Source organism: Zonotrichia leucophrys, chromosome 4 (assembly GCF_028769735.1).
Source record: "Zonotrichia leucophrys gambelii isolate GWCS_2022_RI chromosome 4, RI_Zleu_2.0, whole genome shotgun sequence".
Lineage (NCBI taxonomy): Eukaryota > Metazoa > Chordata > Aves > Passeriformes > Passerellidae > Zonotrichia > Zonotrichia leucophrys.
Window position 1 is genome coordinate 30,009 of NC_088173.1, and position 21,504 is coordinate 51,512.

At 47.5% G+C, this 21,504-nt stretch overlaps 1 protein-coding gene across 3 annotated transcripts in view; it reads left to right on the forward strand.

The window, feature by feature from the left end:
* SHROOM3 (shroom family member 3) overlaps positions 1–21,504 on the forward strand; it is a 109,264-nt gene that overhangs the window by 22,231 nt on the left and 65,529 nt on the right. For 2 of the 3 annotated variants that reach the window (XM_064710146.1, XM_064710152.1), the window contains exon 1: positions 18,897–19,038. Coding sequence is in view for 1 of the 3 variants with exons in the window: in XM_064710145.1 (XP_064566215.1) it covers positions 9,846–10,000 (155 nt within the window). In the remaining 2 variants the exon portion in view is untranslated. Of the gene's footprint in view, positions 1–9,845; positions 10,001–18,896; positions 19,039–21,504 lie in introns of those variants that run through there. The other variant, XM_064710145.1, reaches the window with a different exon arrangement.

Here is a 21,504-nt window from a genome sequence, read left to right on the forward strand (position 1 = left end):
CCATGCTCGGGCTGTGAAATTCCTCTTTTGTGGCGGCACGGTGGCCCCGAGCCCCGTGCTGTTGTCTGTCCCAGGGCAGCTGTGGCTGTGGCATTAGGCAGGGATGTGACCTGGCTCCGAGTCAGGATGCTGGGTGAGCCGGCTCAGCTCCCTCTGCAGGGTCTGTTGGCTTTTCCTGCTCATCCCTAAGGGTGCCAGAGGTACTCTCCTGCCCTGAAGGACGCCTCTCTGAATGTTCAGCTGGGTTTTATTCACTGTTGGCCGCTCTAAGCTTTGATCTTCAAAGTGTGACTAAAAATGTTGATGTCTGATTCTCATTAAAATGAGGGAGAAGTGCATCCCTAAATCCCTTCAGCAGCTATTGAATCCTGGCAAGAGCTCCAGTTGATTCATCAAGCATGGCTCTGCTGCATGATCTATTTTTATTTCCTCTCAGATATACAGTGTTTAGTGGTTAATGGTTTGTATCACAGGGCTCAGGGAGGAAGAAGAGTATGATAAAGAAGGGCAAAAGGTAAAAAGGCACGTGATAGTATCATGAGGGAGAGGATAACCACAGCAAACAGAGGAGAATTAAACCTGTGGAGACAAGTGGGAAGCCAGAAATAATGATGGAAGGACATCCAAGAGCACTTCCTCATGCTTGTAGGAAAGGGAACAGTGCTGTGAGAGACAATGCCCCAATGCTGGGGACATGGATGGAATATTAAAGGCAAAGAGTCTGGCTTGGCATCAGCACAGCATCACCTCAGTCAGAGCAGGGGCTCCAGATCGGCTGTGTGGTGCTTTCTGTGACCCTGGAAAAGTTACATAAACATGGCTCCTGTTTTTATTCCTCTCTAATTTAGGAACAATACTTCCTGCTGTCTCTCTATGGTGTTGAAAGGCCAAATTAGCTAATGGAAGGAAAGTTCTTGAGGATGATTACTGCTGTTTTCATTACTATCATTATTGCTATTTATAATAGGTATAATGGAAGTGTTAATATTGGGGAAGGGAAATAAGGGAAAGAGAAGTGGCAAACATCAAAAGCAGTAACTGGCCATGCTGGGGCCAAGGATCTGTCTACAGGAAAGATAAGTACTACCTGTTCCAATAGCCAGAAAATCCCATAGCTTTATATTCACCTAATTTATGGAATTACCTGATTGCAGGGTGGGTTTTCTTGACATTTCTGCTTTGAATCCATGTGAGCAATATGCCAAGGCAGGAAGTTCATTGCCTAATCCTGTGATGAAAAAGAACCTTGATAACTGTCCTTTGAGAGCTGCTGATTGTCTCCTTTCTCCTCCAAACTGATCCCAGGTGTGTACATCTCAGCTATATTTTCTTACCTGGGAGTATTTTCCAGTTAACCCAAAATGAGACAATCCCAAACAAGTCTCCTGGCACTTGGCCACCCTGTCAAGCCTCAGGGGGTTACAGCAATATAGGTCATAAAAGCAAGTATAAAAACAGTAATACAAAAGTCTGGGAAGACTTGTTAAACATCCTGTAGAGAAGGGCACACTGCCATTTGTGCCTTGATTTTAGAACAGCCAGGAGATTAAAGCAGTGACTGAATTTCCTTCTAGGCTCTTCCTGTGATGCTAGGGTTGGCTTTCCCAAACCTTGGAAAGTTGTCCTTGGAGTAGGGAAAAAACACAATTTTGAGGACACATCTCCAACTGGTCTGCTTTCCTAGATGGTGAGGACAGCCAGAGGGAGGGGACAGAAGGTACAGAAGGCCTTGCAGTGCACAGCAAATAATCAACCACCAGCAAAACATAATGACACGTGCCTAAACTGATCCAATTGCACTCAGTCCCAAAGGGGGCATTTTGGGGTGGGCCAATTCTTGCACCTTTAACCTTTTTGTGAGTGGATGGTAGTCCATAGCATCCCACAGTTTGAGGGATAGGCTGCAACCACAAGGGCTGTTTGGGGATGGTGTGCGTGCTCTGTGCAAGTGCCTGTGGGAAGGACTAGGGAACAGCTAATGCCACTGATGTATATCCTAAGATTCATAGGGTTCAGGCAGTCCCTGAACAGCACCTTACCTCAGTTTTAGTAATTACAGCTGCTTCCACAGGCCCATGTCCATTTTTGAGGAATGTGTGGCACTGAGTGAGGAGCACTGAGTGCCACAGACTCACAGCTGTGAGGCAGTGCTGTCTCCTGTGCTGGCTGGCCACAAGTTTGACAGCCTCTTGCCTAGGCTAAATGGACTCGCTGTCAAAATGTTCTAGGGACTGGATTTTAATTGCTGAAACCTTGTGAGAAATGTGAGGAAGCACTGTAAGGCTGGGGACAGGATGGCAAAGCAGGGTGAAAAAAAAAGAATCCTTGGGTGTATTTGGGGCAGAGCAGAAGACCTTTCCAGCAGACTCTTTGGCAAACAGCTATTTTTAACTCTCCCCTTGCAAAGCAAATATTAACTCTCAGCCATGTGCAGCCACTGGCTTTGTGTGCTCTGGAGAGGGGCGAGCTGTATCAGCTACAACAGAGGAACAGGGAATGAGTTCTTGTAGCCCCTTGAGCTGATACGGGCCGATAATCGCCGCAGACCAAACAGGATCAAGTTAACGTGCTCCAGGCCCCAGTATTTGTGTCACCTGGTGCTATGCTCTCTATGGCATGCTTGGAATGGATTGTTTGCAAAAACCAAACAGTGAGCAGAGAAGTAAGGCTCTGATTCCCAGGAGAATGGGCAGGGTGTGTTTTGCAGGCTGGGATTGGAGCTGGAAGCAGGAAGCAGAGGATGAACAGGACGAAGTGGGGCCTCACAGGGCAAGAACTGCTCTGCACCTGCACTGGCATCGCTGTTCCGTAGCTGACCCAGGTGTGCCTCAGTCCTTCCTTGCCTCGCCCACTTCCAGTGGGCTGTAAGCAACAGGAGGGAAAGGCGGGAGGAGGCTGTGGTGATGGATTTATGCGGGTTGAGAACCAGCTGGCTGTGCCCTGTCCTGCAGCTGCTCTTCTCCCTGCCCAGAGGTTCAGTCCATGTGTCGCCCATGTGTAGCTGAGAGCCGACTTTGGTGCTGCCTCTCAGCTCGATCATCACAGCTTTCCCACATCTGTTTTCCATGCCTCTGTTTCTCAAAGCTGCAGGGCTTGGGGCAGGAATTGTCCACGATGAGGTGTTTGTACCGAGCCTCTGAAGGTGGGACCTTATACAGCTCGAGGCGTTGCCCACAGCAAACACAGATTAGTTCCTTGTCTTGTATAATCCAAGAGGGGTGGAGAAAACGTATTGTTGGTTTTGCCTCCTGTTACAGAAAAGATCCTGGATGCTTCTTGAAGGCCTGAATCCAAGCTGCATCACAGGCCCATCTTTCTTTGTGCATTAGTTGAAAGAAGACTTGATTTTCCCTGCCCCTCCCTCTTTTAAATGTAGAAATCTCTGTGGGAGCCTAGCAGTTTTGTGCTTAAGAAGGTGGAAAATTATCTTAAGAGCTAAGCCTTCTTTCCTCCACTGGCTTAGGAATTTAGAGTCACCAAGAGGAGTCAGACGCAAACTCATCCAGGCATGGCTCCTTATCTCTTGGAGCCCAAGCCAGCAATCTGTTTTCCATTCACTTCTTGCCACTTTTTGCTGAGGGGCTGGCTGCTGAGATTAACCTTGCTCCCAGGACAGGAAACAATCACACAGGAAATGGAAAGGTGTGGAAGTGTTGGAGCCTGCAGGGCAGTCCTGGGAATGACCTTGAATCCTCAGCACTTGTCAGTAACTTGCACCACTCCTGCACAGATCCCACTGGCATATCTGCAGCTGGATTGCAGCTTTGGTGCCCACAGTCCCTGTACCTTCTGTGCCACTTGCACTCACATCCTGGGTGTTCATCAGCATGTTCAGGCTGAGTGGGGGAGAAAATGCCTTCTTCTGCCTGTGTTAAAGAACAGGTTTACTTTAAAGTATTGCAAAGGTTTCAGAGCACTGCTAACCCTTCAAAACTGTGGAGTTTAACTTGTTCTTCCACTGAAACAAGTTCAGCCTCTCAAGGTGCAGTCATTCAATATGAACCTTGTATGATCACCTGGAATAAATTAGCACACTACTATGCTTTGTACTTGGGAGCAGAAATGTTATTGTAGAACAGTGCAGAACACTATGACAAAAAAAGCCTTCCTTGCTCAGCTGCAGCATAAAACAATAACTAATTTGGAAACTCTTTCCTTAGCTTGGAGTAAATGGCAATAGCTGAATTCTCTCCAGATGCATCAGGGATGGGGAAATCCAACAGAGACATGGCTCCAGGGGGAGACCTTTGACTTAACTATTTCTTGATTGAATTGTCTTAACTGCTCTGTCACGCTGACACAGAGGTTGGGGACAATGGGGAGGAATTTCTGTCTGCTGCATGTCACTGCCCCCCAGTTGTGACATGGCATTAAGGTTGAACGAGGGGAGCAGCATATCCTCTGGAGACATTCAGCAGCTCTGCAACTTTGTTTTTGGGTTTTGAGAACCATCTCTGAACTCCACAGGGGATTAAAAATGTCCAACACAAAGCCCACATCAATTCAGCAACTCAGTGAGTTTTCTGAGCAAGCCAAAATATGCGTGCCCTGCTCTGCACTGGATGCAATGCACAAGTGGTCTGGTGTGGCTCTGCTACACCTCATAGTGCACAGGGAAATGAAACATCCCAGTCTTCCCAGTTTGAAGCTCCAGTCTGGGCTCTGAAAAGTGACTAAAACCTTGGCTGTTGAACTTGGAGTGAATACAGTCAGATTTTCTGGTTCCACCCTTTCCCTCACATTGCACTGGTGCTGATGACCTTGTGAAGAGATGAACCCCAGATTCAAAGGAAACAAATCTTACTACTGGAAAGGATGGAAATGGTTCCAGTGAAATACTTGAAAACAAGAGCTCTAAAGCAGAGAAGATTTTTCTGTAATGCTGCTCCTGGGAAAGTCAGGGATTCCTTGCATCGGAGAATGCTCCCTCTCTCTATTCCTTCATGGGGGGAAATTGCTTCCTCTTTCACCCTGTCAGTTCCTATAAAATCTTCAGCAGCTCAGGAATTCAGACCAGCCACCTCCAGCAGTTCATATGTGATGCTTCTCTTCCCATCATTATAATACCTGACACGAAAAGGGCAGCAGTTTGTCATAGCAATTGCTGCTGCTTCTGTCAACACCCTGCTGTGCTGGCTTGCTGCTTTTTCCAGGGCATCTCCAGGTGTCCCCCAGGAACTGTCCTGACCTGCTGCATGGCTCTGCTCTCACCTGTGCAACTGCATGCATCAGTGTGCACACATCATTGCTTGATTGCTCCTCTTTTTTGTTGAGAAACTCAAGCAAGTTTACAGTTTCAGAATCACATGTACTATTCACCATAGAAAGGACACAAAGATGGAATAATCCATCTTAAGAGCTGCAGAGAATTTGTTTTTACAAAAGCTCCTAGAAGAAAGGGAAGAGAGGGATAAATAAAGAAAACTTCTTTAAAATAACCAAGAAAGGCTCTCAGTTAGCCAGTGTTCTCTGAACCTACAGTAACCATAGTGAGCCAAACAAAAGGCAGCAGTACTAAGTCTTATGTATCCTTGGTGATCTGCTTAAGCAACTTCTTGCTTTTACAGTAAGCCAAAAAAAGGGGGAACACATGGGTTTGAAGTCTCCTGCAGGATCTATTGAGTGACAAGAAGCCTCCTCTAATGCAAGAAAATGGTCTGGAATGTTCATGCAAAGCAGGACCGGGGGTGGCCTTTGGGATTTTCAGCAGAGGGCAATGGGCATGGAAGGCTTTGCTGCAGAAAAGACAACGGCAGGACTGGAGTTTGCATCAGCCCAAGGAGACTCTGGAGGCCTTTTCAAGTGGGTGCATTTTAGGAGAGGCCAGCTTGGCAGGGAGCTCCTTGTCTTCTCCTTCCAAAAGAGCCTGACAGAATTGGCTAGATGGCTTTGTGATAAACAGGAGAAATGAGGAGGTGTGGGACATGCTGGAATCACAGAAGTTTGTTGGGGTTTCACAAGAAATGGGAACTATCCTGTCTGGAACTTCCTCAGGAAAGGAATACTTTGCTGTTGCATGTTTCTAATTGGCATGGACTCTCCCCAGGGCCAGGGCCTGGGAGCTAGGGATTTGCAGAGACATCTGGAATAAGAGCCAGGATCTGGATCATCACCACCCACAGAGCACTCACATATTAATTAGACAGGACAGAGGAAGTAGAACAATTTTGTCCATTCCTGGGGGGAAACTGAGGGATGGAAAACAAGAGTCTTTATGCTATTGACATGTTTTGCTGTACAGATGTTCCTGCTGATTTCAAGGGCAAGGGATCGTTCTCCACTCCTGGCACTGCCTAGGCTCTGGTCACAGCACGTGTAGTAAGCACCAGCCATTGAATCCACCCCCAAAGGTTCAAAGCCAGGCTGATTTTCAGGTATTCCTCTACCCCATACTTGTCAGTCACCTTTCATAACTTGACTTGGCAGAGCAGTTGGCCTAATTCAGCCAAAAGGAAAAAAATTCCAATCCCTGGCTGGCTCCTCCTGCTCCTGATGGATGAGAGACAATCATTATACCCACAAGGTGTGCTGGCTGCATTTCACCTTGTTTTTCTCAGCTTAAATAAACTGCAAGAGGTCTTGCTGGCTACTGATTGGCCCCTTCCACGAGGTCCTGTAGCTTATGGCCATGACATTTTTGACACAAGTGACTACTGAGGGTGGTTTTGGCAATGCTGTGTCTGCTCCACTTGCACACTGAAAACAGCAGACTGCAGGCTATGCCCTGGCTGACAGCACTGAGATCCACTGGGGATTTAGGGAACAGTGGAAAGCTCACCTTCCCACTCCCACTCGCTGGAGATCTGGCGCCCAGGGTGGGTCAGAGCAGGGAGCCACAGGCAGAGGTGGTCTCCACGTGGTGCTGTTTGGCTGCTGTGGCTGCATGGCGTGCACACATCTCCCATCCTCTGCTCTGTGCCTCCAGCACATCCCATCCTGGGCTCTGTGCGCCCTCGTACAGCAAAGCAGGTGTTCATTTAACCAGGTTACCTGCATGGTGAGGTTTGTTTGCTTTGGTGATAATTGTTACACTGTGATAGAGCTTTGTGTTTATAGTGCAGCTCGTTTTGTTTGAATCACTCAATCCTCCCCAGGAAATTTCACCACTCCTTAAACACAAATATTTTCAGAGGCATGCAAAAATGAAGAATGGACATGGAGCATCTGAGCTTTGCTTTGGACTTTTGATGGAACCTTATAAGTCTTTTTGCCCTTTTTGCTTCTCTGAGCAGCAGTACCAGGTCACAGGCCTGTTGTGAATGTTTTCTTCCAGGAACTTTCAGGGATTTGTATGCAGGTAACCCCAGCTGGGTAGATGAGAGATGAGAGATGAGGATGCTAACAGGTTAGTAATAGATGAGAGTGTCAACAGTAAAATGTCAGTCCACATCTCCATTTATATTCTCTCTAAGTCCATAAGTAATACAGGTTTGAAGCTGCCATCTAAACCTTCCAAAGGCAGCATGTGGGTCTGGTTTTAGGTCTTGCTCATGGACAGTTTAAGCACACAGGAGCAAAGCAGTTCACTTCCAGCCTCTGGAGTAACTTGCAGATGACTCTACCCATGCTAACAAACTTTCCTTCAAGGCATCCTTTACTCTGGTACTGTGGCTGGCTGCTTGGCCTTGCAGGCTGCAGTTTAAGAGCCCTTGGTGTAGGGATAAGCTGGAATGCATCAGGATTTGAAGAAAGATTTCTTTCAGACCGGTTAATAACGTTATCAGCATGATCAGAAGTATTGCAGGGTTTAGTCTTCCCTGAAAGTGTTTGATTTCACATTCTTTATAAAGGTGAAAATGGAAGAATCCAAATGTTCATTTTCACTGCAAAAGGAGAAAAACAAAGGTCTAGCCGCTGTAGTTGTAAAGACAACCTTAAAAGTGTTCCTGTGAAGTGAAAAACCTCAAATATATAATTACAATTGGAATTATTAGATGATAAATCACAGATCATAATTCTGCTGATTTTTTTTAAGGTTAGGGTTCCTCCAGGCACAAATGAATACAAATGCTTCTGATGAGTATCACAGCCTTTGAAGTAGCTGGTATTTGTTACAAAACATATTTTTCCAAGCAGCACTTTTCTCCAGTATACATGCTGTAACATAAAGCAAAACCAAACATAAAATCCCTTCTGTTGACTATATCACAAGTTAATCTAACCCCTAGTACCCCACTATTGTATTTCATTGAAATGATACCCACCTGTTCTGCTTTACAGCAGCAATAAACTGCAGCAATACTGCATTTTTCGTTTGTTATTTATTTATACTGGCAGCAAGGGCTAATGTTTCATCTCTCACCCTTCCTGGTAATTGTGATACAAGGCTCTTTATGGGAAGGCTCATTCCTGTGGTTTTATTCATTCTTAAGAAGAAAAGAAAAAACTCATTCATGAGTGGAATGACTTCCTGGTAAAATGAATGACAATAATTTTTACGTCCCTTTGTAGGGGTTTTGGAGACTTTATTGACTGATGTTTGGGGAAGTCAGATTTTACATTTTAGAAGGTACCTGGGCTGGAATTCCTTGCTTAGGAGGAACAGACCACCTTTGCCAGTGAGAAACCACCATTCAACACCGAAACTAATGCCCTGGTAAAAACCTGCACAGCGCGTCTGCATGTGCTGAGTTACATGTCTGGGGCATGGCTTAATTACACACTGCTTGGCCTGACTTGAAATAAAAGCAACTTCCAGAAGCATGCCTGCAATTCCACTGCCCCGGAAATCTCACCCCTGCACACAGCTGCCCTTCCTGCCTGCATCTGAGGCAGAGCCAATGCAGCCACATCCCTTTGTGTCAGAAGGATGTCTGGGGAGGTGTGTGCCTGAAGGAAGTGCTTCTACTTCTGCTGTGCCAGGAGATGTTCCACAGGAGGGAACGCGTGGGTCCTGTGGCATCTGCTAACACAGGTCACAGCCTCTGTTGAGCAGGGACTGCAGGGTGCTTTGAAAAGCAGGAGTTGTGGTGGCAGGTTTTGCGGTCAAAGTAATTATCAGTTGCACTTGGAGCTGGTGGCCCTCCCGAGTCTCCTGGAACTCAGCATTTGCAGTGCCTTACCTGGCCCTCTGCTATGCTAGTGCATGCCTTTGCAGAGAGAGTGCATCAGTGCACAAGGCTGCAATTCCCAGATCCTGGGCCAGATTTTGTTCTTTGCCTTGTGTATTTCTACTGGCACATGGATGGGGAGTCACTACACTGTGTACATGATGAGCCGTACAAAGCAGAGGCAAGTGCCCTGGGACTCTGCTTCTAGCCTTGCCACTCCATAGCCTGGAGCAGACTGCTTACTTTCTCATAAAATTCAAATAATCATCTACTTTCTTTCTATCCCTAGCTGAAAAACCCTGCAGAGATGCTGCACTTCATTAACTACCTACACCTGAGTGCTCCTGCTTTGCTGCTGGCCAGTAAGAAAGAAGCTGTAGTTCATCAGGCATCTAGATCCCAAAGGGGAGCTTGAACAAACAAAATCACATCCAAGCTCTTCTAATCCTGGCTTTGCCCTTGGGCTGGTGCCTGGGTGCTCTTATCAAGAGGCGTTCCATGGCTGTTTTGCTGGAGTTCACTGCTTCCAAATACCAAAGACTTTTCAGGCTTATTCTAAGCAGTGCTTCTTGGCAGAGCTCATCTGGCTGCTGATTCCAACTCACTTCTATAAGAAATGTAGGGGTGGCAAGCACAGACCTTTGAGTGAGCTGGCTGGCAAAGGGTTTTTTTAAATCCAAGAGCAGAGTTTGGGGCTGGTAGATCAATTCTTGAGCAGAAGCACACTCTCAGCTCTGCAGGTGAAAGCCAAACCGTGTCAGGCACGTCTCACTTTCTCCCTTCTCTCCTGTGCAGATTGAAGAGGGAGGGAAGGCAGATTCCCTGCCTTCCAAGCTGCAGGCTGGGGATGAAGTGGTGAACATCAACGAGGTGGAGCTGAGCAGCTCCAGGAGAGAGGCCATCTCCCTGGTGAAAGGCTCCTACAAGAAGCTGAAGCTTGTCGTCCGCAGGTAGGCGAGAGCCACAGTCATTCCCTGCCCTCCTCCTGCCCCACAGGCCACCCAGCCATGCCCCTCACTTCTCCAGCTGGAGCCCTACGGCTCGGCCTACTCTGAGCACAAGCCTTGTTTTGAGAGCACAGGCATGAGCCCACGGGCAAATGCTTGTTCTTTCACCAATATTTCCAGGGCTCCTTTGTCACTGACAAGTCCAAGCACGTGAAACACACATTTCTCTTGCACTGCTCCCCTGCCGTGTGGAGGGAACTCCTGCAATGTGCACATGACATTCCAGGATCCCTGTTCAGTGATGTGCCATCTTCCTCCCGTGCCCCTGGGGCTCCCTGCCAAAGGGTGACAGCTCTGTACATAGCTCTTGCCTCATTTGCTGCACGCTGTCACTGTTGCTGTGGCAGCACAAAGATTTCCACTGGCCTCATCAAGATTTGGAGCTGTTAGGTGTTCTGCAGGTAAGTGATAGAGGATTTTGAATCCAAGATGTTTGGGTCTGGAATTTGTGTTGGTTTTTTTTAAACCTTAACAGAAGTGCTACCTATGTCTTTTGCTGTGGCCATGGCCAGTTTCTTTCTGTGCCAGTTAAGTGATAGCTGGTATCACTTTATGGAGAGCTCTGTCCTCAAGCTCCACACTTGGGCAAAAAGAAGTCTGGGTAAAGATCAGCACAGCACCCTCCTGCTCTCTGGGCTGTACTTTGTGCTTTTGCTGACTCTCTTTGGTTGTTTAACTAAAACATCTTTAGGCAACCTTACGGCAAATTTTGAATATTCATGTACAGAACTATTACATGGTTTGTGCGGCCATTGGGAGAGGATTTGCAAAAGAAGTTCATTGCAATTTGAGTGTTTTCCAAAAATACCTTTTGGATTTGGTTTTTACTTTAAGCCTATGTAGATTTTAATCCAAATGTTTAATTCAAGCTACCTTAGCAAAACTGTGGAAACAGAACCTGTTTGTTTTGCAATGCAATAGTTTCTCTGCATTTTTTATTTTCCCAACACCTTTCCACCTATTTTTCCCTCTTTAAAGAAATGCAAAGGGTTTTGATGCTTTTCTGGATTGAATTACAATAGTGAACATGAAAAAAATTTGGTTGGGAGTCTTGCATGGCTTCATTCATCACCAATAGAAGGATCAAGCACATTAACTTTTAGAGGTATTACATTCACATACCATCCCCTTGCCAAGGTACTTTGAATCCATTGTGCACATTTAAAGCTCAGTGATAACCCATACGTTTAGAACTGGAAAATTGCAATTAAGAGCTAAGAGCCCAGCCTTCAGGTAATTTGACCCAATCTCAGCTCACCCTGCAGTGCTGGCATGAAAGCAGCAAAAATCAGGAAATGTGAGGTCCTGACTGCTCCCTGGGCAGTGGGTCACAAGTTTCTCTGAATTCACTCCATCACCACAAGTGGCCAGACTCAGCACACTGGCCAGGGTAGAAGAAGAGATTTCGTCTCCAGTTCTAGAAGGTAAGAAGAGATAAAATGGTTGGCTGGAGATCTGCAGTACTACATAATCTGAAAATAAAGTATTTTTGAAATGCGTGTGGTGATGATGCTTGTAAACTTGCCATAATGATTGAATTGAACTGGATTAGGGTTGCTTGCTGCAAATACCAGTAGTTTGAATACTCCCTGACCTGTTTGTAACCTGAATTTTTCAGTGCTCTCAGTATTCACAGAAACTCTTTCTTATGGGGTGACACAAACTTCCACAGACATGGACTTTACTCCTTACAAGTAATACACCAACAACAGAAAATTCTGCTTGGTGTATGTGCTTCTGGCTCTCTGCAGAGCATATTCCAGGTCAGCGTGTTTTTGAGGGTTTAGCTGTTTGTTTTCCAAAGGAAAACTGAGAAGTTCTCTGTAACTGTGTGGTGCTGACACCAACCATCATACCAGACAGAAAGCACACATTTTTAAATCACATGTATTGTGGCATAGTCCACACAGCATACTCAGATTGCTATTTAATCTTGGTTTTTATTTCAGGACAAAGGTAAGCTTTTTGTACTTAAAGGGTGAGCCTCTCCATGTGTTACTAAGCAAAAGTAGATGTTACAACACCTTGCAGATCTGCAGGCTGATGCAATGATGTGGTACTTCCCTTGGAATGTCACAACTGATGTGTCATCATCAGTCTTCATCAACTCAGGTTTGATTGATCAGTGTAATGGAGGGACAAGGTGGGAATAGTTTGGAAGAAGGGAATGTGAAGGCAAAATTAGGGAAAATTCAGGGCAAGATAAAAGGCTACAATAAGTAACAATAAGAAAAATGATCTGTCTCACATGACCAGCACCAGAGTATTTAGTACATGAGGACCACAGTCTGCCTCTCACTCCTGTGCAAATGTCCTGCTGTTCCCAGGGAGGAACTTGCTGGAGGAGAGACATGAAGCTGTGAATTTATACACTTTCTGCTTCCTTGCTCACAGACTTATAGCAGGGCAGAGGCAGAGAATGCTCTAATGAGCCCCAGTGTTAAGTAAATCCTGTGCCTATTCCCTAAGAGGATCTTTATTTGGGAGATAAATGCTGAACAGTTTTCACAGATGCTCTCTAGCTGCATTTTGTTTGTCTTGTCCCCAGCTCAGAGGCCCTCAGTGACAGTTTTCAAATGTTCCATTTTCTCTGCTTCTTTAGCACAGCTGCTCACACCTCCCTCGTTTCAAAGGCTGTTCCCAAAGCCAGATCCTGCCTCTCTGCCCATTCCTCACTGGTTTTGCCCATTCATTTCCGGGACAATGGACTCAGATATGTGTGTTCATTCCTGCACACCTCAGGCCTGCAGCTGGTGTGCTCTGAGGGGCCTTGCTGTTGCTCACTCCATCGTGCTGAGGCCAGAAGCAGCTGGAGCAGGAGCTGCTCTGCAGCCCAGGGAGTGACTCAGTGCGCCTCAATCACTGCTGGCGACAAATGTCTCTCACCAGGGGCATGACAACGACCAGTTTCGTCAGGCCTGAGGAATTCACAGGCTGGTGCTGGGGAGGTCGCTTTGCTCAGGGTTTGCCCATTTGGAGCAGTCGGTGTGAATCACAATGGGAAACTGGAGAGACCAGTTTGCTGGATTTTGTAGCACAAGGCTGGCCTACTGTCCTCAGCAAACTGCCTTACAGAGGTTTTGATACTCAGTTGATCTTTAACCAGGTGGAGAAAAAGCTGTTTGAAGGATACAGCTACAAAAGAAGTAAGACTTACCTGGTTTGTTGTGAAATACATTATTTCCAACCTGTTTGTTTTTTTTTTTTTTGTTGCTTCCTCTCCAACCGCAGTATCCAAGCAGAGTTGGATGCAATTACAAAAAGACCCTTTTCAGTTCTATCAGTCTGATCTAATTGTGTTGTGCATGCCTTCATCAGCTGAAGATAAGGCTCAAACCACGGGCAGGGCCTTGTGTGCTTTACAGCCCCTACAGTGGCCCGGAGCAGTTGCCAAAAATAGGCTTTAGCACAGGTCAGTGGGCAGGAATGGCTGCGGGAGCATCACGCTGTTTACATGGCTGGACATGCAGCCTGTCCCTAACAGCGGCAGCCAGGGCAGCCAGGCGTGGTGGCACACGGGGCTGTGCCACCAAGGGGGCCCGGCCGCAGGGGACAGGTCCCACACGGCCTTTGCGGCCCAAACCCCGCCCGGCCAAGGCCTCCCACAGGCCGCTCCTCAGCACACCTGATGTGCTGCCACGGTAATAGATGGCCTGAGTCCCACAGGATCCAATCCCCAAATGTTAACAGGTTTAGTAATTTTTAGTATTTTGTTACCTCTAAATCCAGTGTTGTTCTGGAAGAGAGGATGGAGATTAAATTCTCATTTTTAAATCATTTGGGATGAACAGGAGTATTTGTAACCAGTGACAGAATTAAAAGCCATCCTAGAAACACAGGTGCTCACACAGTGATGCTTCTGAAACTGAGATTAAAGCAAGGACCTCTTCTTACAACTTCTACAGCTATTTGTAGAGATTTCCTGATATTCTTCCCTTTGTCTTAAATCAGAACCTAAGAGGAAACCCCCTCCACTACAGAAGCAGCCAACAGCACATCACAGACACAAAGCTGAACCACCAACAAAGCTGAACTGGGCTCCGACAGGCAGCACGGAGCCAGAGGGGTTAATGCTGCTGGTTTATCCTCACAGCACCCCAGGTTACACAATGTCACAGGGCAGCCTGAGATGCCCAGCTCAGCCCAGTGACATAAGGAGAGCGGGGCAGCCTCACCTCTGGCCATCCTCATCCCGCAGGCAAGCTCTCACAGCTGCCCAGCCGGAATTACGGCTCCTGGGCTGCAAACAGCATCTCCACGGCAGTGCCCATCCTTCTCCTGGCAAAGGACGAGCCCTCCTGTCTGCTCCCTGCTGTCAGGAGGGGGATGCAGAGCAGGGAGACACCACAGCCATGCCAGGCACCCACCTTGGCTGTCGCTGTCCTGCTGGGCAGATCCTCCCGCTCCGACTGCCCGTGCAGTCCTCCTTGTTCAGGGGATAGTGCCCTGCAGAGGGATCCAGCCTCGGGCCGGATTAATTATTGCAAAGCTCTAGTAATATTTGCTGGTGGAACAGCAGTGAAAAATGTTCTGCAGAGAATTAACAGGGTTTTAGGCCCTTGCTCTGCCCATACCAATGTGTAAGGGCCCTGCAGATCTCTTCCAGGGTGTTGTTTTCAGGGCTCAGGCCAGCACAGATTGGGATGTGATGGTGACACTTGTGTTTGCAGAGCCTGTGAGACTGGACAAAGCATAAATCTCAAACTAGCTGCGATTTACAACACAGCTGCTTGCTCCGGGATGCACATATGTGCTCTTAGCATTTATCCAGTCATTCTGACACCAGTGACTGCAAGAAGCCTGTTCAAGTATTATTTATGTGGTGTACACAATATTGTAGTGAAGATCATTATTCAAGGTGGTTGATTTTCTGCTTTCAGTGGTAGTGGTTTGTGTCTGCCTCAGGCTTAGCAGTGCCTGCAATTCTTTTCCTTCTCAAAGAACCTCAGACTAAAAATAAAAGTCAAATAAAGGAGTGGGGATAGAAAACATCCTCCTTTTCCTGTTGTGCTAAAAAACTGTACAAAAAGGAATTATTAAGCTTATCCTTGGCTATGACCATAATCTGCATGTTTGTTTTCACGCTTCCCTACAGATTCCCTGCATCACTTGGGTTATTTGGTAATTCTCTTGGTACATCCCTGGCCCTGGGCCCTCTTGCCTGAATGATGAGACCTGGGGGAGATGCTGGGAGCGAGAAGGTGCTGGGCTGCGTGGGCCTCCCGGGGCCAGGGCTGTGTTTTCAGACAGATCTGGTTCTAATCAACTCCTTTAAACACCTCAGTGGCAAGATCAGGAATTAAACCCAGACATCCTGAATACTTGCACTTATGCCATAGCTACAGAGTTGTTCTTGGTTTGGCAGCAAATTGCTATAACTGAGGCTTTAGGAAAAAATACAGGAGAAAAGTCTTGCACTCCACTTGATAAATGACCTTATGGAGGTGTGGAAGGACAGGAGGAAGATGTCAGCACAGCTGACATCTGCGGCTCAGAGCTGATTCAAGCCCATGGAAATCGGTGGAAAGATTCCCACAGACTCCAAAAGGCTTTGGCTTAGACCCTCACTGAGCAGTGATTTCCCTCATTGACCAGGAGAAAATGGGCTATTCCTGGAGAGAGGGGAAGCTGCTGGCATTTTTACAAAAAGACAAGTGCCAACACAATTCTTCAAAGAAGTCTGTCCACTAATCCTTTCCTCTTATGACACTAATGTAATTTTGTGCCGCATTTGACACCGTGCCAAAAAATTGCATCGAATAAATCCAAGTTTTGTGAATGAAATGAATGAGAACTGGCGCTGGCCCACGCCCCCGCTCTGCAGCAGCGCCTTCCCAAAGAGCTGCTCTGCGGTGTGCTGAGGTTTGTGCTGAGGTTTGTTCCGTGCTGATGGCCGGGGCAATGGCAGAAAGGAAGGCTTCATGCACATGGAATGTTTAGCTGACAGCTCAGAGGCCAAAGCTGGCATCCGAGGGGCTGCCAGGGTGGTCTGTGCCTAGCGCTGGTTTCTGTTTGTTGTGAGCTCCTCCTCGGCTTTCCAGCGTGCCCCTGCTCATGTCTCCCTGTGTCTCAGCTCTTTCAAAGTGCATCCTTTCATCACTGGAAAAAGGAGCCTTTGCTTGGGGCTGCAGCTCCTCATGTAATGCCAATGGGTGCGACCAGCCAAAGCCCACCAGGGGCCTCACCCACTGTCTGGATGGGATTTCCAAGCCGTGTACACCCTGGTAAGGAAAGGCCTTAACAATTCCTCGTGTCTTGGATCAAACTGGTCAGCCTTTAATATCTCAGGCATCAGTATTTTCATAGAGAAATTTCCCATGCATTCACTGAAATGTTTGCAATCCCTGTCTCATTAGGAAGGGACAGACAGCTGAGAGGGGAACAGAATTTAATTTTTAAATCCCTGGCAAATCCTTACTGTCTAGGATTTAATTAGCTACAGCTCAGGAATGATAGGGTTTTAGTAAATGTAAGGGAGATCTAGATACAATTTTTGAACAAAAGCTTTTAGGTCACTGATAGGAACAGTGGGCAAATGCCTTGGAAAGAAATAAATGCCAGCCACCGTGATGTGTTATGGTTGCTGGGATGTTACAGACTGACCCCTCAGCTGAAGCTGCATTAGGAACCCAGGAATTTCCAGCCACTGCCATTCCAATTAGCTGCTCCTCTCACCCTGTGCCTGTGGATTAGTTTGCCTTCTTCAGGCAATAATCAGCCTGGGGTTGTATTTGTCAGCAAGTGACTCTGGAAAAGCTGGGAAATCTCTGCCAGTGCCATACAAAGTACATTTACAGCATGAATCTCCTTTTTTTGGAATTTCCCAAGGATTAGGTTGGAGCTGGATCAGATCACAATAATATGAAAACTCAGACAAACAAGCATGTGTTCTCCCAGCACTCCTTGCATTGTTCACTATCTGGGATGGTCTAGAGGTGACCTTTAGTCCACAGGGCAAATACTGGGACTGGCCAGGGGTTCTGGTTACCTGTCCAGGTGCAGAGGGGTGCAGGGTGACACCTTCACTGGGCAGCTGCAGGGAAAGCTGAGAATAGCTGCATTTCATCATCACTGCGCTGTAAAGGAGCTGCAGTTGCATGGGAGCTGACTATAAATACAGATTTATAAGGGGTTTCTTGCTTGGGTGACATTGATGTGGACAGATGTACATGTGTACACAGCCACAGCCAGGTTAAATATTTAGTTGCTCGGCTACTAATTTAAAATCATTTCACAAAATCTTTTCCTTGCTTTTCCTGCTTGGTCCAAGGTTTCCTCTGAAAGGGAGGTAGGGTCAGGAGAGGTTAATGAACACTGATGTAATCCTACTGATATAAATTGTGTTTGCCTGGATTTACTTCAGCAAAACAGATGTTAGGGTGTAGTGATTACTGTAACTCCTTTACGTTTTTTATGAATGGGCTTGTACAGGTCATCCAAATCCCTTGGAATTGCTTCTCCCTTAGGGCTGGATACATGGAATATCTCAGGCAAAAGAACAATGAAGAGCAGACACTGCACAGACAGTATCAAATGCTCTTTTATATGCACAACTCTTCCTGTGTGTAGCGCAGAGCAGCCTGAATAACTCACCCAAACACAGATGGACAAAGAATATAGAACTTTTTTTTTTCCTAATCCCCCTTTCTTCAACTTCCTGCCTGACTTTGGTATTAGAAGGGAGGGAGGGCTGATCTTCAGTGCATGTATGTAAAGCATTTTTAGGTACGTTATACCTGCATAATAAACCATAACTTTTTTTTTTTTTTCCTATTGAGAATGTGTAAAGAAATGAAAATCAGAAATAGTGGTTAAAAAATGCCTGTTTCAGGAGCTGAAAAGAGACTCAGCTCAGAGTTACAACTTAGGCTTTTGTGTTTACCAGGCTTTTAAAAACGATTACTATTGTCAGGTGAAATGTCAGGGGGTGAGTGGAGGCATTCAAAAACGTAACCGTGTGGAAGAGGATGATGTATTTCCTTTACTTGAAGTCAAGGGGACATTGGAGTAGAGAAAATGTGGTGAACAGTATGGGTGAGACTGTGAATGTTTTGGTTTTACAGCTGGCCTGGAAAAGAGAACTATTTAGGGTTAAATGAAAATGCAATTGTGTGTTCTGTTTGGCCTGAAATGAACCATTTTGCTCCTGGTAGGAAAAGCATGTTAATTTAATACATTTAATGTATATTTAATGTAGGTTTTCAGCTTTCTCTTGGATGTTAAGGCAGCCTGGCTGGGTATAGAGCACCTGAACCTCCCATGCTGCATTAGGCTGACTTCCTCAGTAGCAGGATGCATCCAGGGGGTTGAGGGCCATGCGGTTTTCTGGGATTATTTCCATGGACTTCATCCAGTTTCCAGAGCCGCCTTCTGTGTCATCTTTTTCAGCCCTGCAGTGGACTGCTGAGCCCCAGCTTAGGGGCCAGTGACCAACAGGGACCAACATCCCTGCTGCACCTCTCCTCCGCCGCGTTTGTCCCCCACCGTTATCCCCGTGACATTCTTCATCAGCAATGTGAGGGGCGAACTTCGAGAGAAACAACAGAGAGTTCCCGGCCGGCTGAAAACACTTTTTTCTTGGATATGGTTTCTTTTCTCCTCTCTCTCTCCCCGCGAAGCCCAGTGTTAATTACAAGAGAGGCCAAGCCCAAACCTGCGGGGAGCCGCGGCAGAGCTGACTGGCACTTTCACTCAGCACATTCCCCCTTTCCTCACGCTCCCTGCTCCTGTCTGTCAGGCCTGCTGACGACTGCCGGGTAGGAGGGCAGTAACCCGAGCTGCCTGTGCCGAGCCAACCTCCTGCTTTTCCCTGCGGGATTAGCGCCGAGGTGCCGGCGAGCACAGCACCTGTACCCGCGGCGCTTTATCGCGCTCCGGCCGCTGCTGCCTTTCCTCCCTTCCCTTCCCTTCCCTTCCCCGCCGCCGGCCGCGCTCCCCCGGGCGGGATGGGGATCCCGAGCCTGCCTCCGGGGGCTCCAAAGGTAAGCGGCCTCTGCGCGGCTCCGTGCCGCGGGGCTGGGCACAACGGAGGGCGGGAGCCTTAGCGACTCTCTCCGTCCTAAAGCTCACGGGCATCGGAAAGTTCAGAGCAAACGAGTGTTGGTGCAGTGCCGGGAGGGGCATTTTTGGGGCGCCCAGCAAACGGGGAGCCGGGTGCTGTGCCGGCGCTCAGGGTCTGTCACCGGGAGGCTGTTGGGCAATCTAAGCAAAGCTCTCAGACTTCGGTGCCAGGAGCTCACAGGAGAGGTGAACTTGGGAGAGCCTCCAGAGCTGTGCAGCGTGTTGGCATCCCCACCCTCGGTGTCCAAGGGTAATATCAATGCCATGCACTTGGGATGCTGAGTCTTCGCCATCAGGGGCTCTGACTCACATCCGCACCACGATTTGTAGGGTGCAGTTTGCAGTTTGGTAGTCTGGAAGAATCCATGCTCAAGTTCGTGGCACTCTTCTTGGCCTTCATCTTTTATAAGTGGAGAGTCATTTAAAGTGGGTAGCAAACCGGGCACGAACTTTACGTCACTGCTGGACAGAGATGGACCAGCCCACAATCTGGGATATGCTCTTGTTTGAACATTGCAGGGAGCAGAGAGAGAATGTGAAAGAGGATGGTTCATGAGAGATGGTGATTAGTACAGCTCCAGTGCTGGCAGTCACTGTAGCTCCAGGTGGCCCTGCACAAATTTGCATTCTTTGGAGACCTGACGTATGTTGTACACACACCTATCCGCCCTTCTAGATTGGTCATGAATCATAAAACTAAGTTCATTGAACTTGGATTTGATTTTGAGTATTTCCTGACACATGAACTCCTTTAGTAAACCCATTAACTAATCTTCAAACTCATTAGCTGCCTCATTGCTATTAGGGTATTTTTAGTTTGGAGTTTGTTTGGGGTTGTTTTATCTTTGAGTATGGGCCAAAGCTTTAGCTGTGCACTTCAAGGGAAATTGTAACTGTTTTTCTCATCTGAGCTGTGGTGATCCACTGTGCGTAGGGAAAGTTGGCAGTGCAGGTTGTAGTGGTGCTAGTGGAATACTGGGACAAAGCTAGTGGGCATGGGAGTATCCCTGAAGATTCCTGAGGCAGTGGAGCGGACAAGGATCCAGAGCGTGGAGGAAGAGGTTGTTTCACAGCACAGATCCCACCACCCTGCCTGGCCTGATGCCTACAGGGGTGAACAGGCTGTTCCCAGGCTGCAGCAATCAGAGGAACCTCCCATCTGAAATTTGAAGAGATGCCTGAATTAAAGAGCTTGGGTGGTCACCCCCTTCAAGCAAATTGAAAAAATTCATCTCAGGCTGATGCTACTGTTTTCTCTGGTGTGCTATACTGTGTTAAAGAGAAGTCTTTTGGATGCTTTCAAAGGGCTAAAGGCAATACCTCATGGAAACCCAAGTGGCTGAAGAATTACCAGATATTAGCATTTACCTCAGTTGCCAAAGCTTGGACGTTTCTTTCTGCCTTTCATAAATTACAGTCTGCAGGGACCATTTAGTAATAAATCGCAGCAACTTGGCTTTTAGAGGGCAACCCATGTACAGAGGCATTTCAGGGCTGTGCCAGCATCTCTTTTGTTCAATAAAAGTAACAGCAGGAATTTGATTAAAGACTGATAGAAAAGACAGGGAGGGAGAAACATAGCAAAGATTAAAGAAAGAAAGAAAGCACCACCTGGAAATTTCATTCCTCCTTTATTTCCAGCTTAAGCTCGTAAATACCAAATCTAAACCATTGTGCGTGTGAGAGAGGGAGGGAGAATTTCCTGCATGCCTGCACAGAAAAGACTGCACATGCAGCCACCTGAACGACTTTTAGCAGAAGTCAGATTCTTTCCTCCAACATGGCTTGCTCCATGTCTGCACCGGAAAGAACAGGAACTAGAAAATGACATTCTCTGGGAGGAGGGCATTTAGGGGGTCAGGCGAGTCCCATGCCCGAAGCAGAGCGGCGCTGGCTTTGGGCTGAGCCTGCCCGGAGCAGGGAGCGCATTTCCCAGGCTGCCTCGGAGCAGCAGCCCTGCAGCTCGGCACAATGCGATGGCCAGCTGCACACGGCCGGCCCACAGCATCTGCCCCTTTGTCTCCAGCATCCTTGCTGTAACACCCCTCAGGAAAAGGAAAACCCGGTGGCTCCGGCAGCCAAATGCAAATTAGCCCCGAAGAGCCCCGTTCCTGTGTGATCAGCGAGCGACAGGCAAATCGCGTTCAGATTGCTCACTGCAGAGCCAGCCCCGCCGTTGTTTGGGTGTAGGAGAGCAGAACGCTGCCATTGAGTGTCCAACGGGAGCCAGGGTGCATTTTCCTTGGCAGGCCTGTGCCCTGGGAGAGCTTTGCTGGGAGTCACGGGCACGCTTTGGTTCCCAGGCGGGATTTGCAGGGCACAAAAGGGGAAGTCTGGGACCGTGAACTCCCTGGGAATGGGGAGTTCAACCCTCAACAAGGTTTGGC